Source organism: Cricetulus griseus (genome assembly GCF_003668045.3).
Source record: "Cricetulus griseus strain 17A/GY chromosome 1 unlocalized genomic scaffold, alternate assembly CriGri-PICRH-1.0 chr1_1, whole genome shotgun sequence".
NCBI lineage: Eukaryota > Metazoa > Chordata > Mammalia > Rodentia > Cricetidae > Cricetulus > Cricetulus griseus.
The window spans coordinates 61,813,322-61,825,226 of record NW_023276807.1 but is presented as its reverse complement, the minus strand read 5'-3'; the positions used below and the strand labels follow the sequence as shown (position 1 = coordinate 61,825,226).

The window sequence follows — 11,905 nt, the reverse complement described above, 5'->3', positions numbered from 1 at the left end:
CTTGATATTATGCGTGCCACAGAGGACAGACATAAGGCCAGTAGAATCAGCCTCCTGTCTCTTTGAAAACCGTGTTTGAGGCTGAGCTTATATAGGAGACATCGCCTGTAACAAAGGGAGGACAATGTAGGGAAATGAAGTGAACTTGGAACTCCTCAAAGTCCTTAAAATAAATGGGGAATTAACATGTTTTCAATAAAATTCTTTCCTTAAACCTTTGCCTTGGGGCTAGATTCATTCAGCAAGTGTTTATTGAGCATGAACCATCAGAGGCCCATCATCAAAGGCTGTGAGGGTGTTTCTGGGTCTCCACCTTCCAGGAGCTTGCACCCCAGACCCTAGCTCTTCTGCCTTAAGTTGTTTCCTCCATTTTCAAAGGAAATGGGTATGCAGCATCTGTTCCAGTAATCAGAGCAGATATCCCCCTTTCTCTCACCAGAATGGCACATAAAAAGTCTGCAGTGGCCGTAACTGCATGAGGCAGACAGTGTTTCTGATTCCGAGTGGTCTGTCCCCTGTGGGTCCAATAGACAGAGTGTTAGATAGCAATTCCAGTCCACAGCCCAGTGCTGAGAGTTCACTATATTCTTACAAGGCTAAGTTCCAACTTCAATGAGTTTTGACTCCTAGCTTGGAAGAGCAATTGCTTCTATCTCATGGTGTTCCCAGGATGGCATGACAGGCTGTGTGTGAAATCACTTGGCCCATTGCAGGCCCTGAGAAACTTCTGTCACAGGAGGGTCCTTCAGCAGCCTGGAGATAGAGGTATATTGGCAGGGGTGGCATTTTAGGAAACAACAGAATAACAGTAGTTAGGCCTCAGGCTATAGAAAAATTAGAAATGGCTCTGCCTTTCAGCTTGTGGCTGGACTGGCACTCATATTACTACAATATAAAGAAGCAAAAATAACAGTATGACCTGTGTGTGGCCTTCTAAGTAAAACAATAACCATCCAGAGTTCCCATAAAGAAAGCATGGAGGGAAAGAGATGTCTAAAAATGAGGCCTTTCTAACAATGCTCTACATCATGAGTTTAAAAGCAACAGTAACAAAACGTAAGTCTTCCGTGTTTAGAAAAATAGTCTCCTGCAATAGCCAAACTTCAAATGGGGACTGATCTATGATACTGTGTCCATTAAGTCTACCACAGTTTGGAGGGGACACAGAGATGGGTGTGTAGTCCACTTTAACAACAGAAGAGCCTCTAATCCAAAGGCTTCGGGATCTGGACTCTAGTTTTTTTCAAGTAACACATTTTCTCTCCTTTGAAAACTCATTTAAATGGCTACATCTGTTTTCTCATGGATATCATAGGCTATCTACAAAAGCCAAGGGAATGCAGTAGACGAGGATACTTCTCTGTTTTTTGTAATCTAACCCTTTCCCTGCAGCCTGGTTCTCTTTCCACAGACTCTGGGCTGCCTTAGAAGAGCTCTCCTTCCCTTCCAGCTCTGACACATGTACCACTGCCCTTCTGTCCTCAACTAAGTCAGATTATGACTAGATCTTTCTAGTCGTTGGAGAAAACAGGTTTCTATGTCTTGTGCCATAAACCTTACAATTCTAAAAACAAACAAAAACCAAAAATTAAAGCCCCCAAACCTCTTCATTATGAAAATAGTTCAGCCTTGGGCCCCAGAGTGGTCCACCATCTGTGACTGCTGTCTATACCTAAACGCTGTCTACAGCATAAATGGAAGTCCTGCCTTCTCCAGGGCTACCCAGGAGACATTTATCTGAGTTTCCTTGGACCAAGCTGAAGAAAACAGCTGAGAGTAACAAGACCTTCATATTTTATGGCTCCCTCAGTCCACTCTGCTCTAATGTATGAGTGAAGTCAGGTGGTGAAGGAGGAAAATGGGATCTTTATAGTTTTGGAGAATGCTACTTGGGAATGAGTGTATTTATCTGCTCTACTGAGAGACTGTGGGCAAAATGTACCGGGTAATCTTTCCCTTATTTGCCTAAAAATAGACAGGCATCATGACATTCCCTAGAGGCAGAAACTGGCCAGCTTAGCACCGGAAACTTGAAGAAGAAAGATGACCATCTTTGAGGATTGGCTATGTCACACCAAGAGCTATGATAGGATGGTAGGTGACAGAGACAATTGTGTAAAGATGTGGCCTGGGCCTTCAGAGTATTGAACATAAGCAGATTGTTGTATCTTCTTATATTTTACCTTTATGATTGTTAATTTTGGATACTTTATACTGTTAAGTTTTAATCCTCTTTTAGACTAAAAGGGGAATTGTAGGGGAAGCTGTAGCCACGCCTTCTTAGGGGCTGGCTACAGGTGTGCCTGACCAGGCTTGTGAGGGCGAGGTCAGAGTGACGTAGTGTGACTGCGTTTGCGGTTTTGGTTTCTCTTTGGTACTTGTGGTACAGGCTGCTGACCCACCGGCTGGCTAGGTTGCTCTGCAAGTAAGGCTTTTCCCTATTAAATACCCTTATATTTCTACCTGACTCCCTATTGGTAATTTCCCACTATAGCAGGATGTACCTCACTTGAGAACACCACAAAGAGTCTGGCCAGAAGCCACTCCCAGGCATCTGTTCAACAGAAACAAGGCCGCATGTGCACCCAAGAGGGTGTAGAAGACCACTCAGTGTAGTGTGACTCATCACAATCTGGAGTCAAAATTCAAGTGGCAGATAACAGCATAATGAAGCAATTAGTTATTTCCCAGTCAGCAATGACAATAGCAACAATATAGGGATTCAAAGTGAAAAAATGCCAGATATTACATACCAAATTCACAAATTTGCAAAAATCAAACTATTGGAAGCTAGAATATTGTCCACTTTGGAAGAGGAAGGCATCAATCATATCTGTCAAGGTTCTTCCACTTGAAGTGGTCAGTTGGAGGGGTCGGGGGCCCTCAGGGTGTAGAGCTATGCTGATACGTATCTGGAGGGAGATTTCTAGAGCCTTGTAGGTATAGAATAGAGACCCCAGCTGGAGTTTGGAGACAGAAAGCAATCTTCAAAGAGAGTGTCCCTAAAGTAGTATCCAGGGCAGATTTCCAATGAAGGGTTATTGAGCAGGTGACCAAACACACAGTCAGTGCTGCTACTCCTCTTGTCCCTATTTTCGTCTCTTGTCAATTGGACAGCTCTTAAAATTCTAATTAAAACATGAAAAACCTTCAGACTTGAACTCACAACAGCTGTGGTTGCCCGCACAAGACTGGCCCAGCCAACATCCTGTCATGGGGTAGAGGAGGGAACCAAACCCTAGCCCCTATCTGAGGATTTATATGCAGTTAATAGTTTCTGGAAGAGAAGACATTTTACCCAGCAGTGTAGACATAGCTAAGGTTCCCTTGCTCCTGTAAAGACTTCTTCATCAATGCCCCTGTTAGCAACCCTAATAGAACTCACTAGGTCAATTAAAAAGGCAAAGACATGAGAGTGGAGAGTTAGGAAGTGGACTAAGTTGTATGGAAGTGGGGAGGGGATACAAGAGAGAGCAATGGGTGTGAACATGCAGAAAATGTAAAGTATAAGTGCATTAAACTGTCATAACAAAACCCACTCTATGTAATTAATGTGTATCATTTATAAACCAAAAATTTAAAATGTGACTCGTTTCTCTTCAATGCTTCTAATGCAACTCTAATAGTTTCTCATTAACCCTTTCAGTAGCTTCCAATTGATAAGTAAAGGCATGTGCATCTATACCTCTTTGCTAAATAGACAACAGACTCCACACATTATTCTGGACTTTCCTTGTCTTGTTTGCCAGAGATGGGAGGTGTTTGGGAACAGGAAAGGTCCTTTTGTTTTCATAACAGCTTCACAACCTCCTTTTCAGCTGACCATGCCTCTTAACCAGTTTATGACACACATATTTGACCTCCAGCCCAAACAAAAGTGAATTTTGAAAAAGAAGAGTCAAACACCATGCCAGATTGACTGTGTGACATTTCCAGCTGTATAGCAATGATCAAAGTCTGTGGCCGCTGGCAACTAGTCCCTGAGTCACAGGCCTTTCTGTCCTTTGTAAAAGTACAAGGATCAAAACAAATTGTGTGAAATTTTCTTTTTTAAAATTAGAAACAAGCTTCTTTTACATGTCAATCCCAGTTCCCCCTCCCTCTCCTCCTCCCATGCCCCCCCCAACCTCCTATGCCATCCCATTTCTACTCCCCAGGGAGGGTGAGGCCTTCCATGGGGGAATCTTCAAAGTCTGTCATATCATTTGGACCAGGGCCTAGACCCTCCTCTGTATGTCTAGGCTGACAGAGTACCCCTCCATGTGGAGAGGGCACCCAAAGTCCATTCCTATACTAGGGGTTCAGGGCAGCTGTCCTTGTGGGTGTCTACAGTCTGGTCTTTACCCCTTTGCTTACCACTCCTCTCTCTCTGCAACTGGATTCTAGAGCTCAGCTCAGTATTTTGCTGTGGGTGTTTGCCTCTGCTTCCATCAGCTACTGGATGAAGGCTCTAGGATGGCATACAAGGTAGTCATCAAGCTCATTATCAGAGAAGGGCATTTAGGGTAGCCTCCCAACCACTGCTTAGATTGTTAGTTGGAGGTCAAACTTGTAGATCTCTGGACATTTCCCTACTGCCAGAATTCTCTTTAAAACTATAATGGCTCCCTCTATTGTGGTATCTCTTTTCATGCTCTCCTCAATTCTTCCCCTGACTAAATTTTCCTGCTCTCTCATGTCCTCCTCTCCCCTCCTGTTCTCCCCCTCTCTTTCTTCTAGCTCCCTCTCTCCTCCCCCATGCTCCCAAATAGCTCAGGAGATCTTGTCCCTTTCCCCTTCTCTGGGGAGCATGCATGTCTCTCTTAGGGTCCTCCTTGTTTCCTAGCTATTTTGGCCGTGTAGATTGTAGGCTGGTACTCCTTTGTTCTATGTCTAAAATCCATATATAAGTGAGTACCTTTAATCATAAAATAAATTAAGATAAAATAGATCATCACCTTAAATGTTACTTATGAATTAAGGATTTAAAACAGATATTGAAACATGTGCATGCGTGAAGATAAAACTCAGAAATAATCAATGTTAAAATCTGGAGCTCTTTCTCTTGGAACATAGGTCTGAGGATATCTCTGAATACCTCCTTCTTCTAAATGGCACAAGCAGTTACATACTACTTGTACTTCCTGGTTTTGTGTGTCAACTTGACACAAGCTAGAGTCATCAGAGAGGAAGGAGCCTCAATTGAGGAAATGCCTCCATGAGATCCAGCTGTAAGGCATTGTCTCAATTAGTGACCAATGGGGAAGGGCTCAGCCTGTGGTGGGTGGTGTTGTCCCTGGAAGGGTGGTCCCTGCCAGGTAACAGGGGTGGGCCAGCATGATGTCTGAACCTTTCACCCATCACTACCCCTTCTTATTTCCCACCCTCTGAACCCTTTCTTTTCTACTAGTCCCCCTCTACTGTCAAGACTTTTATATATATATATATATATATATATAATATATATATATATATATATATTTTTTTTTTCAGGAGTCACATTGGTAGATGAAACAATAAATACCTGTTTTACACATTACATACAGTCTTTATATCAGACCTTACTTACATCAGGCCTAAGCTGAAGACTCTCTTCTAGTAGCACAGCCTCAAATAAAATGGCTCTGAAACTATAGTTTAGAAATCTTCAGTACAGTTTGAAAATGTCATGACTTGGGTTGAAGAATTAGCTTATTGCAGGCAGAAATACAGGAATAGCATCAATGTTTATCCCACTTCCTTCTCCTCCAGAGTTGAATCTGTTTCCAGGTAGGAGATCGGGGAAATCAACTTGCAAGTAAGACTTACTAAGCAGTTCTGGAGAGTGAGGCATACTATTGTAAAGGGGAGAAATGAGAAAGGCTGGCTTTGGCTGGTCTCATAATATCCCACCAGAGATGTAGCTTCATAATTGCAGAGTTAAATGGGGCCAAGTTCAGTTTGTTCCAACACACTCATATCTGATGTGTGTTATCATCATGACAGCAAAGGATATGAATGAGACTCATGGAATGAGAAAAGAGATATGCATTCAGGTTTATGAATATTGGAAGTAGCATTTGTCTAGACATTAAAGTTTTAACCAATTAGGCAATAAAAACCAAGTAAGCCAATTTTTAAAATGGCCAAATCTCTTGAACAGACATTTCCCCAAAGAATAAATAGAAATGACCAATAAGCAAATATAAACATTTTCAAGGTCACTGTTCATTAGGAAAACTTGAATTAAAATCACAATGACGTCATATTTTATATCCACCAGGAAAGCCGTAATCACTTTATAATTGTTTTCATGCATTTATTTTTTACAAATGTATACAGTTGTACTCCGTTGTATTTGGGGTGTGTGTGTATGTGATTACATTCACCCATTGTTGTTATTTTGTAAAAGTTTAAAACTTAGAAAAAGGAGGCTGTGAGATGGAACTCTCGCCAGTGCGATGGACACAAACCATAGAGAGTACATTAACCATAGTTTATTAAAGGTGGGCATGGGGGGAGAGAGAGAACAGAACAAGAGGAGAGAGAGAAGAGCATAAAGAAAGAGAGGAGAGAGAGAAAGAGTAAAAGGAATGGTCAGTAAGAATGAGAGGGTAAGAGAGAGGGGACAGAGCAAAGAGAGAGAGAGGAAGGGAGAGACAGGAAGGTAAGAGAGGAGAGCAAAGAGAGCTTAAGTGGGACGGCATCTGTCTTTTAAAGGGGTCCTTTATACCTGCCTGCAGACTAGTTCCCATGGAACCCTGGGCTGACCAGAATACTGCCTGAGTGCATTCTGCCAGGTAACAGGTGCCGGCCAGTATGATGCCTGAACTTTTCACCCATCACTACCCCTTCTTATTTCCCACCCTCTGAACCCTTTCTTTTCAACTAGTCCCCCTCTACTGTCAAGACTTTTTAAATAATGTCTTTTTCTAAAAAGTGAAAATTTGAAAGTAGTAATTACTTAGTATAAGGAAACTGAAGCGCAAACCTTTCGGAGTACAGCTACGAAACAGTGAGGCATTTGTCAGAGTGCATACTAAGACCATCTGCCCACTACCTAATTCTTAACAAACTGAATTCAATCTTCTATCACTTCAGCATTTAGCAGGAAGTTCCCACTCACTAAATAACTAAGCAGTGATCTGGACATCTGTTTTATTATTTTTTTTTTGGCAGGGGGTGGGGTGGAGGGCTTCTGTATCTGTATGATGAGAACAGTAAACATTACTTCAAGGGATTATTATATGCCTAACACTGTGTTTGCAATGCCATGTGCTTAATAAGTGATTGACATTTTTGGGGAAAGCTTTGTGAACTAGAACCCCATACCCACCCTGTGAAATAATATACAGTTGCCCCATAATAGCCTCAAGGTGGAGGTGCTGAGGCCTTCACAGTATGAAAACTTTAACAGTCTGTGACATAGGTCCCTGGCAATCTCTGCTCAAGTTTGATCACATTTTGCTGGAAGAACCCTGTGGTTCTGCTGTTGCAGCATCCCATATGTATGAGATTTTACTTTCAATTTACTCTAAATGCTGTCACTATATGAACAACTTGACAGAATTAAAACTGGTCTGGGAATAGCATTTACCTGAGACAGAGGTGGTGCTGAAACATCGGTGGTGGCTCATACCTTTAATTACAGTATGTGGGAGTCACACACCTTTAATTCCAGCACTAGGGAGGTGGAGACAGGAGTGATATGGCTGTGTGGAGAGAGGAATATAAGGCTGGAGGAGACAGGAACACATGCATTCAGTCTGAGGATTTGTAGGAACATGATCGCCCATTTCAGTTTGAGGATTTGGCAGAGGCAAGAACTCTAATGGCTGGCAGCTCTGCTTCTCCGATCTTTCAGCTTTCTCCCCCTAATATCTGACTCCAGGCTTTTATTATTAAAACCAATTAGAACTCATGAAACACTTCATTGTGCATTTCACATCTGGAATGTTCCTTGGCATATCATGGGCACCAGCAAACATGTGTCAAATGAGTTGACCTATTTGCCAACAGACACTGAATGTAAATCAATGCATAAATAAACAATAAACTCTACAAAATAAGGGTAAGAGGGTATTATTGAGGACACCAAACTTACTTTTAAGCCACTGAAGGAATTGGAAGACAATTTTGTCCCCCATATTAATAAAAATTTATTTCTGCTAGTTAAAGACAAGTGTTCCAAAAGACAAAACATGGTGAGAGTTAACCACCAAAGGCTGAGGAGAGAGGGTTAGGAGAACAGAACAAAGCATGGAGGAGAAGGTGCCACTTTGGAATTTGAATTGATGAGGTGAGGGCCAAACCTGAGCTGGCATGCCAAGGGATGAAGACAGAGACACACCTGAAGGAGTAATTATAGCAGGTAAGACACAAAGGTCAAAGAAGTTGTAAAGGATGTGCTATTCCTGTAAGCCAGAAAACTTTCAATAGAGAAACAGTGTCAAAATACACTTGTTAAAAATCCCCATCATTTGAAAACCATATGAAAATCAGGCTGATGATTTTCAGATGAAATTAGTAAAATTGTCATGCGAATTAGGCCTGACATAAAGCTTTTGTGCTGCTGTGCACAGCTGGGTGTGGAGTCACTGCTGGAGCTTGTTGTCCCACCAGGGCCACATCCTTACAGAAAACTGATTCTCTCTCAACCAGAAGCCATCAGATCTCAAAGGAGGAATTATGGGGAAGAGAGGTGAGATGAGGGGAACGGCAATAGCTTGGGAGGAGGATAACTGATGCTAAAGATGCTTGAGAATGCCATGTGGAAAACTATTTTATAAGCTTTGCACACACACACACACACACACACACACACACACACACACACACACACACAATGTAAGTATGTATGTATGCATGCATGTATGTATGTATATAGTTTAATTGGAGTTACCCTACAGAAGGGATCATGTTCCTCACAGAAGCCATAGGTTACCAAATAACTTTTAAAAATAATTCATCGCCTCCAAAAAAAGGAATTGTGTGTATCAAAGTTATCCTTAAATATATACATATTAAAACCTATTTTCTATCCTTATTATCAGATTGATACATCATCTCAAGGAGAAAAAACATGACTGTAGGAACTAGAAAGACAGCTCAGTGTTTAAGAGCATTTGCTGCTCTTACTGAGGAATCATGATCTGTTCCAGGCATCCACATGGTGGCTCACAACCATCTGCAATTACAGTTTCAGGGAATCTGGCATCCTCTTCTAGCCTTCTTGAGCAATATATATATCATATATATATATATATATATATATATATATATATATATATATGATATATATATATATATGTTACATATAATATATTATATATTACACTCATATCCATGCAGGTAGAACATTCACACAAATAAAATAACATAATTATGACTATGTCCTTCGGTGCTAAGTCTGTTTGAATTTGACCTTCTATTATTTCCCGAAGTCACATCTATAGTGAATTAACCTATCCCCCTTATTAACAGTGTGCTTCATACTTATAATTAACCAGACCAAGGGATAGGAAACAGAGGACTAGCGAGGGCACTTTTGTCTCCATGTTGTAGAAAGGAATCTGCATGTACACAGCATCAGTTCTTAGTGAGGACATATTGTCACCCTCGCTTACTCAGACTTAACACTGTGGGCAGGTAATGAAGACATGGATGTGAGTCATTCTTCCAAGAAGTGGCTGAACCCAAATGTCCTGAGAATGAGGAAGAGTGTAGAGGGTGATAAGACATATGTCACAAGCCTCATAAATGTGGCTGATGACCTGGCCCCAGGGGCAAACCTGAACTCCTGTATGACAGACTGACTGCCTTTGTCCCTCCTTTACCTGTGAAGTCTGCTGACTGTAGATGAGAGAGAAGCCTGCTTGTTTATGAGGTGTTGACCCCATGCCTTCTCAGACTACTGGATCTCTAGACAAAGCACTATTTAAAGATTCAAAAATACTGACTGGCCCACAGCAGGTGCCTCAGACAAGAAAATAACAGGTAATGACCAGAATCCTCTGTAGTTAGAGGATGATGGGGTTGATGTTCAATCAGGGAGCCCTCAGAATTTAAAAGCAAAAGAAGAAAGGTTTATGTTTTCCTATTTCAATCAAAGCTTAAATACAGTGGCCTTGTGTATTACCCTGACACGCAACAAGCACTTAAACCCAACAGAGCCATGTCTGAGACTCCTCTGAGGAGATCTCTGCACATCAGAAGGCTGTGCCTTCTTTCCCTGCCTCCCTCATCTGCCAGGAAAGCTGATATTATTTGGATTGCTACAGGAACCTAGCCTGTTTCATTAAGAAAGCAACAGGGCCTGTGTTCATGAACTCATTTTCACAATAGTTTCCCTTCTTACTCCAAAAGATTCCTTGGGAGCGATGGTATCATTTCCTATGACCTCAATAGTGAAAACAAGCCAGGCCAGAGAAGCCCAGCATGCAGGATTGTAATGCCCACCACACATACAGACACGGAGAAAAGGTTTGATGTGGTTGTCATAGGTCATAGGAATACAAATTGGGGACAGGGTTGACTGAACTTGCTGTCCCTCTTCTCCCCAGATGACTTTGGGTGATGAGGAAGAAACATATTTCTCAAAGATGGGGGAGTCCCAAGCAATGAACAAAGCAGAAAGATCAAAGCCTTGGCAGGCTTCTATGTTTCAGTGGGAGGGAGGACACTGTTTGTGCAAGATGAGTTGGAAATGAGAAGGCCGGGCAGTCAGCTGTGCCTCAGTTGGCTCTTTGATATCCTGAGGTATTGCTGGCTGGAGTATCTTCCCACTAGGGTACAACTGGTGTCCATGAAGAGGCTGTCATTGTTTGGGATTCTGTAATAACCAGCTTCTGCAAAAAGAACATAAACAAGATGACTAATAGAGCAGATGGCTCAGAACTGACCTCAAGAGGCCATTATGTCAACTTTCTGATCCAAAATCAGAAATGCAAAATTGACCTCAGATGGGTGAAAAATTAATTTTTCCTTGTGAATCTGGTGGGGTTCTACAACCTTCCTGGGTTTAAAAGTCTTCATCATTTTAATGTTTAGGAAGTTCTATATTATGTTAAATTTGTAATTCAGTAACATTTAAGTATACTACAGAATCTCTGGCTATGCTCAGAAGATGACTTTTTATATATATGCATGTCCTGAGGTATAACGCATTCATTCCTTAGCATGTATATTTCAAATTTAAGTATAATGCAATAGTTTAATTTAATAAAACCTCCAATGATATTTACATTGGACTTTGTATTGATTTTAAATAGTTTTAACAATGAATTTCCACAAAATTATATGAGCATTTGCTTCCTATGGGGACAGAAAGCTACCCTTGGGTTGTTTTTTAATCTTAAGCTTCTCTTTGATTTCTCTCTGCTTTCATCTTTGTTGCATCTAAGGGATTTGTAATATCTCTTTTAGTAGACATACCATAGCTTGCTAAGTTATTGTTCTCTTTTGAATGGTGTGATATTTTTCCAAAGCTTCAAAATGCTTTTGTGATCGCCTGTGGATAATTTTTGAGAAACAGAGTAGCTGAGATGACAAAGACGTGTATTTTGAGTCTTGTGTTGATATAGACAGATTGCTTCACAGAGACTTTTGCAGGTTGTCTGTGTTCCTCACTGTATGGAGTTTAGCTCCTGATTCAGTTAGCTCTGAGAGTAGATGTTCACTCACAGGTGTCCCTAGAGCACAAAGACCAGAAAGGTACAACTTCTTACAGCAGCTCTTCCCTTGGGTACAGCACAAGAACAACAGGCACAAGGCTCAGCATCAAGTTCATAGAGGAGGTCTGCATACACACTGTTTTCTTGCAAGAAGTTTGTCCCTATGTCAAGAACTCAACTTGTAGGCAAGGTATGATGTTGCAAGTCTTGAATCTCAGCACTTGCAGGGTAAGGGTAAGAGGGCCAGGAGTTCAAGGTCATCTTTGGCTACATAT

The 11,905-nt window shown here is 41.4% G+C and overlaps 1 protein-coding gene across 1 annotated transcript; it reads right to left on the bottom strand.

The window, feature by feature from the left end:
* Positions 1–338: 338 nt before the first annotated feature.
* LOC100769805 (sperm-associated antigen 11-like) lies at positions 339–1,792 on the bottom strand. The gene is given in 3 exon segments (XM_027390026.1): positions 339–470; positions 472–515; positions 1,723–1,792. Coding segments are annotated over 3 exon segments (246 nt in total).
* Between the last annotated feature and the right edge of the window lie 10,113 nt (positions 1,793–11,905).